The sequence below is a fragment of the Crocodylus siamensis genome, chromosome 5 (assembly GCF_052110815.1).
Source record: "Crocodylus siamensis isolate JL-2025a chromosome 5, ASM5211081v1, whole genome shotgun sequence".
NCBI lineage: Eukaryota > Metazoa > Chordata > Crocodylia > Crocodylidae > Crocodylus > Crocodylus siamensis.
In genome coordinates, this window is record NC_143399.1 from 135,041,170 (window position 1) to 135,061,493 (window position 20,324).

A 20,324-nucleotide genomic window follows, 5' to 3' on the forward strand; every position below is an offset into this window, starting at 1 on the left:
GTGGCAGCTGGGGAACCAGAAGCTCTGTACGCTCTAGGTGTCACTTTTATGGGTGTCAGGGAGTGTAAAAAAAAAAAAAGTGGGTGTGGAGCTGGGGTCCCCAACTTTATGCCTCCTTTTAAAGGTCTTGGAGCCTTTAAAGAGGTGCTGGTACAAGAAGTGGGAAAAGGGAGAGCTTCCTCATCCCCAACTGATAGTGCTGGGCAGATCTTTAAACAAGTGAGCGCAGCTGGGGATGTTTCTTATTCTCTTTAAACTAGCACATACAGTGGGGGTCAGGAGATGCTCCCCCACCTCCAGCTGCTCACTCTGGGCCCTTTTTAAAAGAAGCATGTGCAGTAGGGGTTGGAGAGAGTTCCCACTGTTGCTTGAGCCGGTTTAAAGAACTTTCTCATCCCCACTGCTTGTGTTGGGCCTCTCCTTCAAATGTGCCCAGCTTCCTCAGGGATAGAGCAGGGTTGGAATTCAGAGCTACTTCCAGATCAGTACCACCAGTTGGGCAGGGGGTGGTTTTGTCCCAGACCCCAAAGCTGCCCAGTGCTACAACCTGATGCCCAGCTGAGTGTGGGGATTCAGAACTGGGAAGCCCTGGTTCTGGTTCACTGGCCGATCACTGGCCGATCCTCAGTATCAGATGGGGGATGGCTGTGTCCTAGGTTCTGGAGCTGCCCCATGCCCTGACGCTTACTGGTACTTGGTGCCTTAAAGACTGGGGGCTTCAGAGTAAGGCTCTTTAAGGTGCTGGGTCCTGGCAGACCAGCCAGGTTCCTGGTGCTGCCTAGGTCCCAGTGCTGACAATTAGCTGGTTGGCAGCATCTGGATAATGGGACATGCAACATGGCACCATATAAACCAGCCACAAAGATGTCACATTTTTTTTGAATTAACGCAGTAATCAAAGCATAAATATAATATGTGCCAGGGACTGAAGTGTAGCATCTTATATTTGTCTGCCTCACACATCATCCCGTTGTCCCTAGCCCAGCTTTCCGATCTGTAGTGAGCCCTGTTCACCATGCTGGTGGTTGTGCTTCAGAGTGGGATTTGCCTAATTCTCCCCAGGCCTTTTATAGGCCTATGGAGCTTAGGCATGTTACTTGGGCTGGGACTTCCATAGAGGTCAATCTGCCAATTGTGAAGTGTTGTAATGCTCAGTTCTAAACATCTGTAGCTCCCATTTTAAACGAAGCAACATGTGGGAGGTTGTTGTCCAAGAAGTAAACACTAAATCTTGATCATTTTGACTGATATATAAAGTGATTCCTCATATGAGGCGTACTTTCTGCTAAGCCATACATTTCTTTTTTGAAGAGAGTCTTATGAGCGTGAAAAGCATAACGTGTCCCAGGGACAGCAGACAGCTGACCTGTTCTACCCTAAAGAGTGCCAGGAAAATATTCATATTTTGCTCCCAACACTAATCTCATACCTTATTAATCTCCATTTGTTGGTAATGTTCCTAGAATCTTTCCTTGAAAGAAACATATAGGAAATGAGTCCAGATACATTGCCCTTTGTGAGAAAAAAGAATGCTGCATCACTTAGATTGGCCCTGCAGTCGGAAGCAGTGATTTTAAGCACTTTGACTAGGTTTCATATGGAGTGAGAACAGTTTCCACGATGTCTTATTGAATATATAAATAATGCAGAAAATATTGTCAATGGAACATTAAGGCTGCAACATGAAGCATTCCAGAGTCAGTCAGTCAGTATCAGATGTTAAGGTTGATCAGAACCCCATAATATACAAAGTAAGCAGAGCTGCCAGTTACAGTGCTGCAATTGCAGTCTGGTTTCTGAAGAATATTGGACACTGGTGTGCAGATTGAGAATTGAGATCCAAGCAAGTAAATGTGGACTACCTGTACATTCTGGCTCTCTGCTTTTCTGTAGTCATGCAACTTTGATCTGGTTAATTTGAGAACCCACGAGATATTTTAATCCTGTTTTTGCTCTGCAGTTTGTGATATTTTTAATCTACCATCAGTAACTCTGAAAATTCATGATTGAGCTTAAGTCTTTGAGCTTAAGCCTTCACTTTAATGGTACCTGCTGTTCCTTTCTGATTTATGAGCAGTATTTGTGATGGGCTTATAATGAGATGTTGGGTGGGAGAAAGAAACAGTGACACACACACATACACCAAGAGCTGCTGCTGACCATTAGTACTGCCAGATAAAGTGGGTGCCTGTCATAAAGCAAAGATAAAACCCTCTTTCCGGGTTCAAGCAGTGACGACATTGGCGAATTCTCTGGCAACCCTCTTCCAGCAGTCAAAATGTGTCTCTCATGACTGAAAGCCAGAGGTGTGAAGGTACTGCTGTGGCTAATAACAGGAGTAGGAGACGTATATTAAATGCAGCTTGCTGCCAGGATGTAACCTGTTCCTATTTGTTTAACATGCATCAAGCTGGTGGTGTTAACATCCAATCTATGCTTTCTCTAAGCTTCCTGCTGGTAGCAGCCCTGAAGTTGGTGGCAGAGTAGCAGCAAAGCCTTTTGTCCATGGGCTTGAACTTTATTTCCTAAGTGACTCCTCCCAAGGTGGTTGGGAAGCTTTCATTCTGTAGCAGGCTCTGAGCCTAGCAGAACTTCAGAGCTTGGTTTCCTCTACCCCACGATGCCAAGTAATGGCACTGCACTGCTGTTTTCCAAATGCCAGTGGAGTGGCTTCTGTTTAGGTCCTGACATCTTAAAAGCCCATGATTGAGATATCCGTTTTCAGAGCAGCTCCCAGCACTTGAGTAGGGGGTCCTGAGAGGGGAAGATTGGCCCACAATATCCTTAAAGCCTCAGTCTTTTCTATGGATTTCTCTTACGCTGAAATTAGATTCACCATCATCAGAGACTAGTTTCAAAGACTGTTGATGTAAGAGAACATATTTGAACGTATATAAGTAAAAAAAAAAAAAAAACAAACCAAAAAAATCCCAAACACCAAACAAAAAACCCCCTAATATTGTCTCTTGCTTTTGGCTATCCTAAAATATCCTCTTGAGTACTGGTAAACCTGGGACCAATTCTTCCCAGGTATTTAGACATCTAGGGTGTTTTTACACATGCTCTGGGGGTTAGGGAGGGGTTGCTTTAATTTGAGTGGCTCTGAAAGCTGTTCTGATTGAAGTGCCTGCAGCATCTTGTGTATCAGGGTCCCCATACTTCAAAATGGTGACAGGACATTTTAACTAAAGTTCGTTCAAGCTTTAGTTAAAGCACTTCTACCACCATTTTGAAGAGCAGGGACACTGATAACTGAGACACGGAGGCTGGCTGCAGTATGCTAATTGGCATGTTTCAGCAGACTCGATTAATCAAGTCTGTTCTGACGTGTTGTAATTACAGTGTGTTGGAGCAGCCTCCAGGCACCCCTAATTCTCACTGATATTAATAGGTATCAGGTGTAAATATACCTTTTGAAGATCTGGGTGTTAGTGGCTAAATCTTGTGTTTTGATGTATGTACAGTTTGCTTAGTATTAGAGGTACACTGATACATCAGTCTGGTATTGGATCGTTACCTATATAAAGAAAATTTACTATATCGGAAATCAGCCATATCAGGCCAATAATTTGGCCAATAAATGGGTCGTGCATGTGTGCAGCCGCGGTGCAACACAGGTGGTGAGGAGCACAGCCCAGCAGTGTGGAGAGCTGCCTCCAGCTGGCAAGTCTGGGAGGGAAGGGGGACAGAAGTGGCGAGAGGGCAGATGGAGGCTCCTGCAGGGAGGAAGGAGTGGGGATGGGGCAGGGACAAGCACTGCCCAGCCAGAGCGGGGCAGGTGTGGGACAGAGCTGCAGCTCATCCAGATCAAGGCCCCTGCGGGGAAAAAATGAGGGGGCAGCTCCCACTGCTGTGCGCCACTTGGCTGGGAGCCACTGGTCCAGAGGTTCGTCCTGCACTCACTTATTCATCCAGCGGCTCCTGCCTCTTGTCTGGGAGAGCATGGAGGGGAGGGCATGTGCCCCAGATCTGCGTGGGGCAGGCCGGGGCCAGGGCCGAGGCTGTGCCAAGCTCTTACCGGCTGGGTAGGGCTGCGCTGGGTCAGGCGGCTGCGGCGCTGGGAAGGGGCTACAGTGAATTTGTGACTGCAGCCCTATGCAGATCTGGGGACACAGGCCTGTCCCCATGCCCCCCGGACAAGCCGCAGCTCTGTCCCCTGTCTGCCCTGCCCCGGCTGGACATTGCCTGCCCCAGCTCCAGCCCCACTTCTCCCTCCCCATGGGGTTGATCTGCCCCCCTATACCACTTCCCTGCCTCTTCCCCTTCCCCCTCCCCCCACACCAGACTTACCAGTTAAAGGCAGCTCTCAGTACTATGAGGCTGGTATTGGAAATTGGATTGGTATCAGCTGATATCCTTCCTTAAAAATCATCTATCGGTATCGGCCACAAAAATCTCTTATCGGTGCACCCCTACTTAGTATGTTTCTGGTGTTGCATATTCCCCAAGCACATTTCAAACGATTGCTTGGTGAGGAAGATCAGGCAGAAATATCCATTTTTCATTTGTATTTGCAAGTAAACCACGAACCTGTTGCTCTTTCTGTAGGATGGCGTCCCAAAGGGCTGCTGGTGGCTCACCTTCATGAGCACAAGTCGGCAGTGAACCGCATTCGAGTTTCAGATGAACATTCCATTTTTGCCACATGCTCAAACGATGGCACGGTGAAAATCTGGAACAGCCAAAAAATGGAGGGAAAAACCACCACAACTAGGTATCTTTAAGATTGACAGAATTGTGCAGCTTCTGTTTTTGGGAAAAAATGGTTATAAATTGCGACTAAACCTGGAATTGCTCTTAGAGCTGTTAAAGGGAGACCATTAGGTTTGAATACTTAAGTGTACAAAACTCAGCAAAGATGCACTGGACCATTAGTTTTAATTTTGCTGTCATAACTCAAATTTAAGAGCATTTATACATGTACTCTGAGAGCCGCTCTGACTAAACCTGGAGTGTCATATGTATCAATGTCCCTGCATTTTTTTTATTTAAAGCTCATTGAACAAGCTTTAGATAAAGCTCCTCCACTGCCATTTTGAAGCATGGGAACACTGATACATGAGACACTGGAGGCTGCTGAAGCATGGTAATTACTATGCTCCAGCAGACTCTTAATTGAGTCTGCTCCAATGCACTGTTTATGTATAGGCACCCTAAGTTTGCAAGCGTTTTATTTCTTATTGTATCTATAGACTAGTGTGTGCTGAAGCAACTTGAATAGTGTGATGTTGAGAGACCTTTTGTGATATACATGTGTACAGTAGGAGAGTTAAGGTTGTGCAGTCAACTTGTATATCAACAGTTTCCAATTCTGAAGCAGTTAACTGTAGGATCTTCTTATTCTTATAAGGAACAGTTGTTGTTTTTGGTGGTGGAGAGAAGCAGGTTTGGGGTTTTTTGAGTCTGCTAGGTAACTTGTGTCACTGCTGGAAACAGTTTCCCTTTTTTCTCCCCCACCACCATTTAGGTCAATTCTGACATACTCTCGGATTGGAGGACATGTCAAGACGCTTACTTTTTGCCAAGGCTCTCATTACTTAGCTATTGCGTCAGATAATGGTGCCATCCAGCTTCTTGGGATTGAAGCTTCAAAGCTTCCTAAATCCCCCAAAATTCACCCAATACAGAGCAGGTATGTATCTACAGCAGAGTTCATGTACTGTATTGTACTAGTGTGCTCTTATCAGTAATGCCATGCCACTTCAGTAAAGAAGGATTGAAAGGGCATTCAGTTTTAATCACTGAAGTACAGGGATTAGAGCAGGTTGATATAGGCTATTTATCCAGATGTCTTGCTAACTTCCCTTCAATCTTAAATAAATTACTCAGTTTTCTTGTTCTTCAGTATTTCTCTGTAAAGTGAGGCCTGGTATTTACTTGCCTCCTCACTTCATTTAATTAACGTTTCTAAAGCAAGTTGAAGTCCCCAGAGGCATTCAGTAACTGCTAAATATCATTTGTAAAATTTTTGAAGTCTTACATCATTCTAGCCCAAATGTCTGTGAAATCTGTGAAATCATGTTCACAATGTATGTCATGCTCTTTGGCTTTGCGCTTGTAAATATTCCTTCAAGTTTTTTCTGGAATGAAGGATAAACAAGCAGGAGGTAGTGTGGAGATGGCTTTAAACAGTGGAGAGATTAATGCCAATTGGAGCCTTTGCTAAACTTTTCATAGTTTCTAGGGTTGGAAGGGACCTGAACAGATCATGAAGTCCGACCCCCTACCATGGGCAGGAATGAGTGCTGGGATCATAATCCCCCAGCCAGATATCCAACCTCCTCTTGAAGACCCCCAAGGTAGGGGAGAGCACCACCTCCCTTGGGAGCCCATTCCAGAGACTGGCAGCCCTAACCATAAAGTAATGCCTCCTGATATCAAGCCTGAACCTGGTCATATTGGATAGTATATTTTCTTAACTATTTTGTGCTGCTTTATATTATTTATGGTTCAGTCTTTTTGATCCCTTGAATACAAGTTCCATATTAGGTTGGGGCCTCCTACATGCTAGCAGCCCAGCTTAAAAATATCCCTACTAGATTGTACTCTTTTGTCTGAAATACAAAACCTTGATTTTGTGTCAAAATCAACTGCATAACTGGGCTATTTGTAGTATCATGGCCTCTCAGGGCCTCAAGAACAAGCCTCCTGAGCTTATGAAAGTCAGCTTTCCTAAAGTTGAGGACTCCCGCATTGCTGGCTGACTTGCCAGCTTTGCAATGGATGGTGAAAGTGATCAGCACATGTTCACTGTCACCCAGCTTCCCTTCGATTTCTTATGTTGCTGATTAGATCATCCCCTTTGGCCAGTACCAGGTCCAGCAGCTCCTTACCTCTTGTCACCCCCTAAACATCTTGGGACAGGTAGAGCTCATCCACGCATGTAAGGAAGATTTGAGACTGATTGGACTTGGCTAAGTGCTCTTCCCATGAGATGTCCGGGCAGTTGACGTCTCCTATGACAACCATGCACTGGCAAATTCTTGGTCAAGCTCTTGTTCCTGATTTGGAGGTCTGTAATAGATGCCTACCATTGTATCCCCTTCACCATGTTCCCATCATATTCCCCAAAGGGTCTCCAGTCGTCCTCCTTGGGTGCCAATCTCAGCTTGTAGGGACGTGTAGCTTTCCTTTACATGGAGAGCTACACCACCGCCCCTTTTTTCAGCACGATTTCTCCTATACAGGGTATAGCCATTTATACCGATAGTCCAGTCAGAGGAGTCCCACCAGGTCTTCGTTATTGCTATGAGATTGTAGATACTTTTGTTAGCAAAAGGACCAGTTCCTCCTGTTTATTCCCCAAACTCTTAGCATTAGTGTACAGGCAAGTAAGTATGCCATTAGAGTTCCTAGGTTTCCTTGTACTCATGGAGAAGCTCTGTTCCTGGGCATAGGAGTAGGTTCACTTGAGCATCCTAACCTGATGATTTTGTGGTTGATGCTTGTTGAGCTTGCTCTGGTGGCTATCCACCCATCCCCTTGCAAGCTTAGTTTAAAGCCTGGTCAAGCAGGTCAGCCATTCTGGCTGAGAAGAGCTTCTTTCCCAGTGGAGTGAGGTGGAGGCCATCTCTTCCCAACAGACTACTGCCTCTCTCTCTGAAGTGCAGACTGTGGCTGCAGAAATTGAAGCCTTCACGATGGCACCAGTGCTGCAGTCTTCTGTTTACTGCCTCAGTTCATTTCTCCCTCCTCAGGCCATGACCTGTAACTGGAAGGACCAAGATAAAAAAAACACCTGAGCCCTGCTCCCAGAGTCCTGTAGCCATTCATGACCTGACTGGGATTGGTCTGAGCCATGTAATTTGTGCCCATGTGGATAAGGAGCATGGGGTAGTCATTAGAGGGCCGGATAAGTTTTGGGATCCTCTTGGCCACATCCCAGATATGGGCTCCCAGGAGGCAGCAGACCTCCCGAGGTAAGGGGTTGAGGCAACAGATTGTTCCCTCTGTCCCCTTCAAGACAGAGTCTCCCACAATGACCACTTTGTATTTCATCTTGGGGATGATAGCTGGTCACATTTCTTCCTCACTTGCAGGAGCTGGCAGCTCTGCAGGCTCTACTGGTGCTTCAAGGGGTTTGTACCTGTTGCAGAGATCCGGGGGTGGTGGTGGCCTTGGTATGGTGAGTCTTGGGGCTGGAGACAACCTTTGTCCAACCCCCTGGCTGGACAGTATGGGAGTGCCTCTTGGCCTGCCTTGTCCTGGCAGGCGACCTAGATCTTCCCTCTTCTTTTTTGGGGTGAAGGGCCTGGCAGTAGGAGTCAGTCTCCTGTTTGCCATCCCTGATGGCACACAGGCTCTGCAACGTGGTCTGGAGCTCTAGTATCTGGCATTCCCGAGACTCCACTGCAGGGCAAACCTCACAAGGGGAGGTTGTAATGCTCCTGATCCCATGTGCCTGGAGTCCTCAGGCAGCCTCCACAGCCGAGAGCCAGGGGCTTCATCTGAATGGAGGCCAGAACTACGGGTTCTGTCTAGGTGAAGGCCTCGGAAATACCAGAGGGGAGGAACCCAGCCGCAGGGGGGAACTTTGTGTTGTGACATGTCCCACCCACCATTGTACAATTAGTAGCTTGGCTACTATTGTGCCAGCTGTTCCCTTGAGGCTCGCCACCTAGGGCCTTGTACCCCTCCTGAGCAAACTTGCATGCTGGGCTAAGAGCACGCCTGTTTGTGTGTTCTGTTTGCAAGGCTCTAGTTGTATGGCACATTGGGGAGGGAAGTGTGACCCTCCTTGACTCCTTTTAGTTGTCCCACAGCTATGCTAACTCCTTCCCAACATAGGCCCCGCTTACCTCCTGGCTATGTTGGGGGCCATCAGTGGTCCGCTGGCATCCTGTTAGGGTTCCTGGGGCGCAGTGGGCTTCTGCCCATGCGTCTCTCACCGGAGCTGGGTCCAAACTGCGATTGTAAGGGATCCCAAAAACATCTGAAGGTGAGAATGCCAGGAAACCATTTTCAGCTAAGGGGAGAATAATGGTCTTTTTTTTTTCCCCCCCTCCCAGATTTTTAGATCTGAAGGATGATGGGTGTGTGGTTGATATGCATCACTTCAATTCAGGGGCACAGTCTGTGCTGGCTTATGCCACTGTGAATGGTTCCCTAGTTGGATGGGACCTACGATCTTCTAGTAATGCCTGGACATTGAAACATGACTTGAGGTTAGGTCTCATAACCTCATTTGCTGTGGATGTACACCAGTGCTGGCTATGTATTGGTAAGCTTAATTTTACTGTTCGTTAAATGAAGTTCCCATAAAGTTACTACAAAGCTGGCGCTCAATGCTTGTTTTAAAATGGCTACAAAAGGAAAAACAGCTTTGCAAGAATGGACTTCTTTGCAGGAGGTACTCTGTCAAATTATTTCTTGAAACAAGTCCCTTTACCATGGGAAGAGAAAAAAAGGATATAGGTAAAATTCCTCTAACTATGACTAACTCTGTCTCTCATCAGGTACAAGCAATGGCACTATGGCATGCTGGGACATGAGGTTTCAATTACCCATCTCCAGCCATTCCCATCCTTCCAGGGCTCGGATCAGACGTCTGCTTATGCACCCTCTCTATCAGTCATGGGTAATTGCAGGTAAAGTGCGTGCTTAGCTTAGCATATTATTGCTTAGGGACTTTCAAGGGCAAAGGGAAGTTTGCTGTTCAAATCTCACTGGATCTAACATCATTTGTGACTTTTGAAAATCTCCCAAGGCTCTACTTTTTTGCGAGTAGCTGTTTTATTTTTGCTTAATACAGCATTGTAGTACTTGGCAACATTATTTAGATAGTGGTTACAACAGTTCAGTTCTGTAGTAGGATGTTTTTATGCCTAAAAATATCTTGCTTTAACAAAATAGACAAAGTTGGTATGTATAGTAAGAAGAAAACTTCAGTTTTCTCTTACATTGTGAGTTAAATTTTAAAATTTGGGCTTTGGAGTTTACTTCAACTTACTTCTGAATTTGACTTCTTAGTTTAATGACTGTAGATACTAAGTCTAAGAATAATGTAACCCAGTCCCCTTCTGACACACAAATAAATGATGTTTTGCATAACTTGCCTGCTGGACTGTTACTGGAGTTCTGATCTGTTAAAGAAATCTCCTTAATGTTAGCAGAGTTGTTTGTATGTTTAAAGTTTATGTGTGTGTTATGTACCTTTGTTGGGTCAAGACCATGACCCGGATAGGAGTTTCTGTAGACTTAGGAGAACTACTTTTAGCAGGCTGAAGTGAACTTTGACTCTTATTTAAATTCCCTAAGAACAATGCTCAACTAGCCCCAGTATCTATGCAGACCAAATTGCCACCCACAGACTAGGATCCAGATTGTTCCCCAGCTGGAAATAATCACAGTTTTAAAAGATTATTGGAAAAAATGGAGATTTTTCTTTTTTAAACAGTATAAATGACCTTAAAGTTATTTGGGGCCCTTTAACCACAGTGAAGTTGGCTGCTGTAGCAATGTAAATGGCAAAATATTTTCAAAACTGAAAAAAGGCTTGACTAGCATGATCCTGCAGGAAAGCAAGCCAAGTATTTATACTGCACCTCAGTAGAAGAGGTGCAAGAGCCAAGCCATCTGGCGTATCTAATTGTGTTGGCAATGTGTTTCCTGTAGCTGTTCAAGGCAATAATGAAGTCTCCATGTGGGATATGGAAACCGGCGATAGGCGCTTTACTCTGTGGGCCAGCAGCGCACCTCCTCTTTCAGAATTACAGGTCTGGGTTCCTTTTTCTTTTCCCATTACTTTGTTTCATAACTCTCTTTAAGAAGTCCTCAGACACCAAATGGCACTTCAGCACTTTTGCCTTTAATTTAAGTTTCTGTTCTCTCTTTCAGTAACTTCTCAGCCTGGGCTTATTTTTACCAGTATAGTCATTTTTTGCTATCAACACTCAATTTAGTGTATTTAAAGGCTTTATGACCTTACAGAAATGTTTCCCTATTTCCCCTCCAACCTCTCCTTCCTTACACCTTCATCTGTTGTAGAGGAGATGATAATGATACATAGTTTTCACTCATGTTTTCACAAAAAAACAAACCAGCGATCTGAAATATGGTGAAAGTGTACAGATTTTCCCAACATTTATAGTATTGTGTCAAGGTTTCTTTATTACTTCTCAATGCTGGTCCTGAGATTATAATGCCTTGTTCTTTTTCACTTTCCTTTTTACAGTGTAGACTCACCACTAGGTTTAATACTTAATTTTAAATAGGAAAAAGATACCTTACTATGAAGCAATCGGTATTGTATGGCTTTTTTTTAACTGCTGTTCAGCTGTGAGAGCTGCCTTTGTTTTCCAGGGATGTGAAATGTATGGAAGGAAAGAAAAAAAATCCCTCTCTGACCACAGCCGTTATGTGTTTTTTGTGGGGGTTTTTTTCCTTTTATAAATTTGGAAATTCAAATATCCTGTACTTAATTAAATGATTATCTACTCATACAAATTTGTAGGTTTCCTTTACTGCTGGATTAGAATCATACAAAGTTAGGGTTGGAAGGGACCTGAGGAGGTCACATCTAGTCCAAGCCCCTGCTCAAAGCAGGACCAGCCCCTACTAGATCATGCCAGCCAAGGCTTTGTCTAACTGGGTTTTGAAAACCTCCAAGGATGGAGCTTCCACCGCCTCTCTGGGTAACCTGTTCCAGTGTTTTACTACCCTCCTAGTGAGAACATTCTTCCCACTATCTAATCTAAACTTCCCTTGCTGCAACTTGAGACTGTTGCTCTTCTGCTACCACTGAGAACAATCCAGCTCCATCCTCTTTCAAACCTCCCTTCAGGTAGTTGAAGACTATAATGATGGCTTTTCATAACCAAATATACAAACACTACATGATTTGGTTAATTAGTAATCTGTGGCATTTTTTTACAACTTTGATACCACTGGGTTATCAAGGTTTTAGTTGTACCCCATGCTTTTCAACTTGATTTTGTGCACCCAATTCTGTCAAAGATAATTTAATTTCACTTGGGAATACCTCTTTGGAAACTTGGAGTTTTGTGTCCTCCCTAAGAAGAGTTAGGTCTGTTGTTCCTTTTGCTCACAAAACAATACAAAACCAGAAGTTACTTATCTCTGTACATTTTAAGATTTAACCACTTAACAAAGTGGATTAGTATTTTGTCACAAAGTGAAAACCAGTGTTTCACAAGCTGTACAGAAGGTTTTCCTTCTGTGAAGTCAGGCAACACACAGAAGTGGTTTTGAAAGAAGTAACATGTCCTCATTTTTCTCACTAGCCTTCACCTCACAGTGTTCATGGAATATACTGTAGCCCTGCAGCTGGAAATCCCATATTACTGACAGCAGGTTCAGATATGAAAATAAGGTAAAAATAATATGAGCAATCTTTTTGAATGAGATGTGCCTGAGTATTAAGATATGTAATCTTGTGCTACAAGGGTTTGCTTCTTAGTATTATTGCTTTTATTATTTGTAGTCCCATTACACTAGGCATCAGTATTTGGTTATGTCCACTTCTTATATAAAAGCAACAGCGAGTAGAGAACAGTGCCGCTTACTCTTTTTTTTACATTAGGAGACTTCACTTCCTTATCTTTAGAATGGAGTTACTGCCTGCCTTTTTAATGAAGTGGTTGATGTGTTGTGTTAGAAGAAGTAGTGCAATTATTGGTGTATTGCGAGATAGAAACTAAACTAGTATTTTTTTTTTTGTATTTATAACCTGGAACTTTGCTTTAGTGTTTCTGTTTTAACTGAATCTTACCACAGAAAGCAAGAAGACTATTGGGAAAATAGCATGAAAATATAAGCAGATTTGAGCATTTGTCCTCACATTTGTCCGTCTTGTTTTTCTGTAGGTTTTGGGATCTGGCTTATCCTGAGAGATCATACGTTGTTGCAGGAAGCGCTAATTGTCCATCAGTATCCTATTATAGGAAGATAATCGAAGGCACAGAAGTGGTTCAGGTATCCTATTGTCCCCAAGTCCTTCTTTCACCCACAATCATATCTTGTTTGTCTGTAGGGGTGGTTCTGCCATGTCAGAGTTCAAGTATACTGACATGTTGGTGGGGAAACTTGTATTGCAGTTGTCAGTGTTCTATAGATAGAGACTGGCATCCTCTTAATCATTGAGTTATTATTTAGAGGTAATAATAATAATGAAGGGATTATTTAAAAAAAAAAAAAGAAGTAGGTAATGTTTACAAAATACTTGGGTGGGGGGGTGCCTAGTACCTTAGTTGAATCTTTGTGATAAAGTTACTGAAACTGAGACACTTAACAGTGAACATCTTGGCTTGCTAGTCACTATTAAGGTGTTCTATATGTAGGTCGTTATATAGGCTGTATCAGATGGGTACAGAAAATATTTAAACAATACTGTCAATAATAAATGTGTCAATAATAAATGCTGTTAAAATGAACTAAATTATGTTCTGTTATGAGGGCTAGAAAACAAGCAGAACAAAATACATCAGAAAACTATAGAAACATTCTCATCTCTGAATTCTGCGCCCATTAATGTATACCTTAGAACAACCACTGTCACTAACAATACTACTGATTGTTATATATGACTTTATAATGAGTTGTATTGACTTATTGGATAAGACCCGCCTGAACATACCAAGGAAGATTTTTTTACCTATCTCTTTAAAATGTAAATCAGTGCAGCTTTTTCATAAAAAGTTTTTCCTTTTTAAGCAGATATCAAAATAAGTTTCCTTTATGGAGTCAATTAAAACAAAAGTACTTGTTTTATGTAGTGATTGTAATAAAAACGTACAAAACTTGAATATTTGTTCCTACAAAGCTTAATAAAAACCGTAATTCCTGCTGTTGGTTTAAAACTCTGAAGACAAGCTAACTGCAATGACACTTGTTAGGATTTCTCCATCAGGGTGGCAAGTGAATATTTTCTGTTAATCATTTCATTGGTGTTGTAGTAGTCAGAGTACCAGTGTCATTTTTTAAATCACAAAGGACAGAACAGTGGCTTCAGTGTAAGATAAAGAAGCTAGATTATGAGGGGGAAAAGGGACAGACATCTGCACTGACCTATGTTCAGAAACTGCAGGCTGAGCACTTCTGTAAAAGTAATTTTTTTCCTTTTAAAATGTGTCTTTCTAGCTTGTCAGTATGAGAACCTGTCTCTCAAAAACAGATTTTCCACATTTTATAAATGAAACTTTCTGAAATTAATGGTTCTATTTTTTCTGGATAGGAAATTCAAAACAAGCAGAAGGCAGGACCTACAGATGAGACTCCGCGTCGGGGTCCAGAGTCTCTTCCAGTCGGACACCATGACATCATCACAGATATTGCTACTTTCCAGACTACTCAAGGATTTATAGTAACTGCATCAAGAGATGGCATTGTTAAAGTGTGGAAATAAGAGTTGCACTAATATATAGTCTGTAAATATTTGTAATAAAGAAATAGAATTATACTAAAACTTTTGAGAATTGTTTCCAGAGCATGGAACAGAATGGAGTCTGAAGAATATGAAGGTGACCATAAGACAGATATCAATATTAACCAAACTCATTAAAGACTCTTTTGCAGATCCCTTATTTTATTAAAGCTGCGTGGTTTCTGTAGTACTCCTTGAAGAACTAAACAAAAGTGGTTCATGAAGAAATTGTCTTTAGTCTAGTGGTAACCATAGTATTCTTCAGGAACTTCTAAGGAAATAGTTTATAATTTGCAATGTGAGGCTTCTTAAACAAAGAAAGCTACTAACTCTTAAAAAGAGCATGAAGTCGGATTTTTTTCTACATTGAGTCTGAGAACTGAAAAAGAACCTGTTGCACTAGCATCTATGTATACTCTGATTAAACATGCATAATAAACTGCATTTGAGCTTTCTTGTACAGTTATTTTGTCTGCAGTATCTATTGTCCCTATATCCCTGTGGGATACTGGACCTTTAACACCTGTTTGGCATATTGTTCCACTACATGCAAGAGTCTGCTTTACTTGTGTCACCAGCAGTCATCTTATTAGTTTGATTTTACTATATAAGAGGAAACAGAAAACCAGTTCCTATTGCTTAGAATTTCTTTTCTACACATTGCCTTTCTATTCCTCATGTGGTAATGAAATCATAAGCAACACAAAGATGGAATAATGGCTTCTCCAATTCCATAATACTGAGGCAAGAAAAATGAAGGGGTAATAAGCTTGGTATGTGTGTGGATTCTGTGGCTTGTTTTATTTCCTATCAGCAAGCCGTTCCAAACTGGCTTTTGTGTGGATGCGCTGGCTGGCCAGTAAATGTTCCTCTTACTGTCACTAGGCTTGATGTCTTAACTGACATACGTGCATTGCATTTGCTCTTAGCTATTGCTATCTTGTAAAACAAAACACCAACTGATGTGTCAGGTAAGTAGTTTTAATTAGTGTAATGACATGTATAAAGTGCATTAAAAATGTTCAGTATGATAGTAACAAAGTAACAGAAGGTACATTGTAAAACTATCCCCTTTGAAATGGCTTTCACTGAAGGTGAGAGATTTATACAGAAAAGAGGTGAGCAGTGAAACTTCAAAAACAGCCATAAAACGTTAAGCTGATCTGAATTATATACAGTATAGTGTGTGAGTATGGTACTGTTGACACTGACTTTTATATTACAAAAGAGTGTTTTGGGCTCAACTTGTTTCCCATATTCATCTAAGATGACTTTATTTACTCTTAGCCTTACAGATAATACTGCTTATGGGGAACACATTTGGTTTTAGCAATTCTGTTTAGCAATTTCCGCTGTTTTCATAATACTGTTACATGTATGAAACTTGAGAGAAGTACTTTAGATCCTGTTGAAAACATCTTGCATTCAAAAGCTTGTCTTGCTTTATTCCAGCCATGCAGTTGGTCTATAATAGAAGATATCACCCCCCCCAAAATATCTTACTTTTCATATCATTCCTGGACCTTCTCAGCTACCTCACTTTAGCACTACCATAGTCTTTTTATACTACTTTTGATATCATGCCAGTTAAACTTGACGTTTCACTATATAAAAATAAATCCTAAGACATTTTCATATCAAAATCATATTAAAGTACAAATAGAATGAAATTGCCTCAAGTAGAGCTTTGTAGGCACCAGCACTTCCATCGTGTGAAATTTTGCAATTCTGAAGTTTTTCTGTCCAAGTCAGAAATATACAATCTTCCCTAAATTGAAACAATTTAAAAAGCACTTTCTGCAAGAGCTACATTTTTTTTTGAAAATTTATGAGCTAACAAGCCAATTTCCCTGTCAACATTTCCATGCATTGTTTTAGGTTAGTTGAACCATTTTCAAACAGAAAACTGTTCCCTCAAAAATTTTTACTAGTTCAACTTAGGCTTTCCTCCGTTCTTTAATACCCAAGTAGCATGCAGAATTAAAGGCCATATTTGAAGCAGAATTGTTGCTTTCAAGGAGATGCACTCCTGCATTCTTACTTTATTTAGCTCCTTTGTCTTAAGTAAATCAGTCAAAAAGCAGCCCTATAATTAGTTTTTGTTTGTCTAAAGAAGCATAATAGCAAATAAATTGCCTTCTTATCTTTAGTTAGTGAAACTTATGCCTGTAAAAGCAGTATGAGGAAAATAATTTCATGGTAATGAACCTGAATCACGGCTCAAGGCGTTACACATGCTGTGGCATGTGGCACTGGGCACTTTAATTAGCAAGCCATGCCAATTAAAAATTGCCTGGGTGTCTCGTGTATCAGCAACCCCGTGCTTAAAAATGGTAGTGGGGCACTTTGAAATAAAATATGTTTGATCAGCTTTAGTTCAAAGTGGCCTGCCACCATTTTTTTTAGTGTGAAGACATGCTGGGACGCATCAGTTTGCATATTCCAGCAGACTTGATCAATTGAGTCTGCTCCAACACGCTGGATTTTCAGTACATCAGAGCAGGCTCCGTGCACGTGTACAGGAGCCCTTTGTATAACACCTCTCTCCAGTAACCAAGTCAGTGTCTTCTGTTGTCAGACAGCTCCACCAAGAGTTCCAGCAGAATGAAAGCTGGTAGTTCTTTAAAGTCAGGGTCTTGAAAGTTACCAAATGCCTCCACCTCCCACTGAAGTGAATGGGAGTTGAGAGCACTTACTGCTGGAGAGAATCAGACCTGGAATTTGTGTTTGCCGCCTTTTTTTTTTCTTTTTTTTTTTTCTTTAAAGAAAAGACATTTGCCTAATGTTAAAAAATGAAGGTTATAATGGATGTGAAACATCATGGCAAGATTTCTTCCATGATGCACCTAGAAGAAATCTTGTTCGCTATTGCCCAACCTTGAAAGAGATCTAGAAAAGAGGAATTACTGCTTTGGAAAAATACTGCATATCAGAATCATGCCTCATAATTTGTTTTGTTCACCCTGAGGCCAGTGTCCAGTTTCAGTCACTACCTTGAATTTTGAAGTCTGTCCATCTGTAAATCAAAACAAAGAGCAAAACATGACAATATCCATAAAAAGAACTAAAACAATTCTTTCTTAGTTCTTGTTTCTATAGGCTTTGTAGTAAGGTAATATTACCCTACAAAAACAATTCATGATAGCCAAATCTTGGCCCTATACCACAACCTGAGTAGGCAGAAGGTGTTGTAGGGCCCACCCTTTGTAAGAGCCAGGAAGGGAACAAGTCTGACTTGACTGGCCCAATGCAGCCAGTCTTGGGGCCAGGGGGAGGTGTGGGAAGATTGACAGAAGCTGTGGCTCAGACACCACTGGTCCCTCAGCCCAAGTTGTGGGGAGGTGGGATCCAGCCCATGGACCAACTTTGTGCCACTTACTTCAAATCATATACAGGATAAGTCTTCATTACTGCTATTTGTTATATCCACATGTTCCGTTTCGTTTCCAGTTGCTGAATCCTCATATGCAGTGCTGATAAAATCAGTATCTAGAAAGTCGTCATGGAGGTCAGCCTGTAACATGCTGAATAAATGTCCTACAGCTGCAAGATGTGCATCTGAGGCGTACTCTTCTGCTGAGCCTTCGGTGTGGGTGCCAGAACTAGTAATTAGAAAACAGGAAGTATTTTCATAGGGCAGTACTCTGAAAAAATAACTGGCCTGATTAGTTAACATGCTCTTTTGACTTTCCCCTTTTCTGTGCTGCATCTTAACTAATGATCAACCCAGGAATTTAAGAATCTTGATTGGACCAGGATCTGAAACAGCATACAAAAGCAAATAAATTATTGTGAGACTAAGGCAGTTGGAGCTCTGTCAGCATGGAGTCTGAGGAACCAGGAACAATTTTGCAGAGGGGAAATTTTGTGTGGGGTAAGATGTTTTGTCTGGTTTTAAATCATTTTTTAAAATTGCAGATGTATCTTCCAATAAACCAAAAACAATTTTGTTTGGCTCTTACTTTTGATAGCAAAAAATGAAATTGCTTCCCAACCCAAAGGTACCAGTGGAAGTACTCAAATAAAGTGAAGCATATATACAAGTGACTGCAGGATCAGGGCTTTTGATAGGAATTAGCCCTACCACTAAGAACCCTTAGACTTTCATATCAATTTTCCCATTTATGTAAAAAAGTCTTAATAAAATTAGTGGACTCACAGGGTTAGTCTTGGAAAACTGGCTGTCTCACAACGTGTCCTAAGCTCTGCTGGTGGATACCTGTTAATTGAACCTGACAAGAAAGCAGGATGCAGTCATGAAATACACCCACTCAGTGGAATTTGAAATACTTTCTACCAACATTGGCTTCATTCAACAGGCAAGCATTTAATGAATACTGTAAACTATATCCTATGCTTGAAGTTTACCACTCTTATATTTACAACATTTGATCTGATCCATATTGGATTATTTTGACAGCAGCCCTACTGGTAGACTTGGTACAAATATTTTTTGTTTCTTTGTGCATATGCATAATGCCTAAGAATGGTGCACAATGCAGTTGTTCGATCACACTCCCTGTTCAGTACCTTAAAGGTTCACTTTTACCTGGAGGTCTAGAAATCTTACCATTTGTTCTATGTTAATACAAAAACCCCTAACTTTATCAATTAGCAAGTCAATGTTAAGACAGCAAGCATGTCAGGATGACTGCCAAAACACATATAGTAACTTCCTCTAAATCAGCCCCTGCAAGCAGCACAGGTTGTTACCCTTCCAGAATACTGGATCTATCCCTCATCAGCAGTTTCTTTTAATTTATATCCTAGCATCACAACAACACAATCTTCACAACACACCCCTCTGTGGCTCTATTAGGTCAGCATTTTGGCTGTCTATTGATTAAATACTACAGAAATAGTATCAGTAGACATGAATTCATATACTAGCAGAGGCCAGAATTGACCAGCAGTAATTGCTGTCTGAAACTAGCCAGGCAATCTATGTGAAACAAGATTAGGGAGGCTAGTATAGATCCTTCTAGACATATTTGCATATGTGTAAAGCCAGTCACAAAAACCAAATGGCTCCAATGTTGATAGTACAAAAGTCTAAGAATGGATAAATATGGAAATTTAATTAGATAGCCAAGAATGGAACTATAAAGTAATAACTTACTCCGGAAGAGACGTACAAATGCTTTCATAAATCTCTCTATGTATCCAAGATCGGGCTTGTGCGTTCTGCCAAGCTGAACCAAATGCTGTTCTAAGGGAATGCTAGCAAGCTCTTCCAGTTCTTTGTCATTACACAATGGCCCCAAACAAACTACAAACAGAGCATATCCTTGGCACTTGGCTGTCAGCAATGCTTCCTTTAATATTTCCTTGTCCCATGAACTTGTTTCTCCAGCAGATATAACAATGATGAATTTGTTTTGTCTTGGGTTTGGAGCCTCTAAGAAAATATTTTCCATTACCCACTCAATGGTATGCCCAAGAGCAGCTTCTCCATTCAGTTGTTGAAGAGAATTTTTTATATAATTCTGCATTAAGATTTTACTGTTGTGGGTGGATAAATCAAACTCCACCTTTACTGGGCTCTTCTGTGTCCTGGGTTTGAAACCTGGTGGAGCATGGCTCACCATAGCTACTCTATCACCTGTAGCAGAAATAACTGGGTAAGAGGAAATGTCAAAGGCATCAAGTGCTTTGCTGAGGAAGACTTTCACTTTCTCAAATTCATCACTACTCATTTTCCAGGAGCTATCCAAAATGAAAGCAGCATCCACATAGGTCTGTGGTGGAGAGGGTTCAGGAAGCATACAGGAGGCATCTGGGTTACACTTGTCTGCAAAAAAACACAAAAGTAGTAGGTTTTTAGCTGTATTGGTCTAGTGGCAAAACTAATCAGGACTCATGGTTGAGGTGATATCTTTTATTAGACCAACTAGATTTTTTTTGCAAAAATCTAGTTGGTCTAATAAAAGATATCACCTCAACC

At 41.7% G+C, this 20,324-nt stretch overlaps 2 protein-coding genes across 2 annotated transcripts in view; one reads left to right on the forward strand and one right to left on the reverse strand.

Annotated features, from left to right (window-relative positions):
• The window catches only part of PIK3R4 (phosphoinositide-3-kinase regulatory subunit 4), a 39,078-nt gene extending 24,232 nt beyond the window's left edge, over window positions 1-14,846 (forward strand). The window contains exons 13-20 of the mRNA XM_090046400.1: window positions 4,549-4,714; window positions 5,468-5,632; window positions 9,009-9,220; window positions 9,456-9,587; window positions 10,615-10,715; window positions 12,243-12,331; window positions 12,825-12,933; window positions 14,192-14,846. Of these exons, the coding sequence (XP_089902526.1) occupies window positions 4,549-4,714; window positions 5,468-5,632; window positions 9,009-9,220; window positions 9,456-9,587; window positions 10,615-10,715; window positions 12,243-12,331; window positions 12,825-12,933; window positions 14,192-14,362 (1,145 nt within the window). The 3' untranslated portion in view covers window positions 14,363-14,846. The remainder of the gene's footprint in view (window positions 1-4,548; window positions 4,715-5,467; window positions 5,633-9,008; window positions 9,221-9,455; window positions 9,588-10,614; window positions 10,716-12,242; window positions 12,332-12,824; window positions 12,934-14,191) is intronic.
• Window positions 14,515-20,324, reverse strand: part of LOC149864632 (collagen alpha-6(VI) chain-like) — a 72,563-nt gene continuing 66,753 nt past the window's right edge. Inside the window, exons 33-36 of the mRNA XM_090049795.1 lie at window positions 19,500-20,171; window positions 18,540-18,612; window positions 17,760-17,982; window positions 14,515-17,396 (exon numbers count right to left, since the gene is read on the reverse strand). Coding sequence (XP_089905921.1) covers window positions 17,766-17,982; window positions 18,540-18,612; window positions 19,500-20,171 — 962 coding nt within the window. The 3' untranslated portion in view covers window positions 14,515-17,396; window positions 17,760-17,765. The remainder of the gene's footprint in view (window positions 17,397-17,759; window positions 17,983-18,539; window positions 18,613-19,499; window positions 20,172-20,324) is intronic.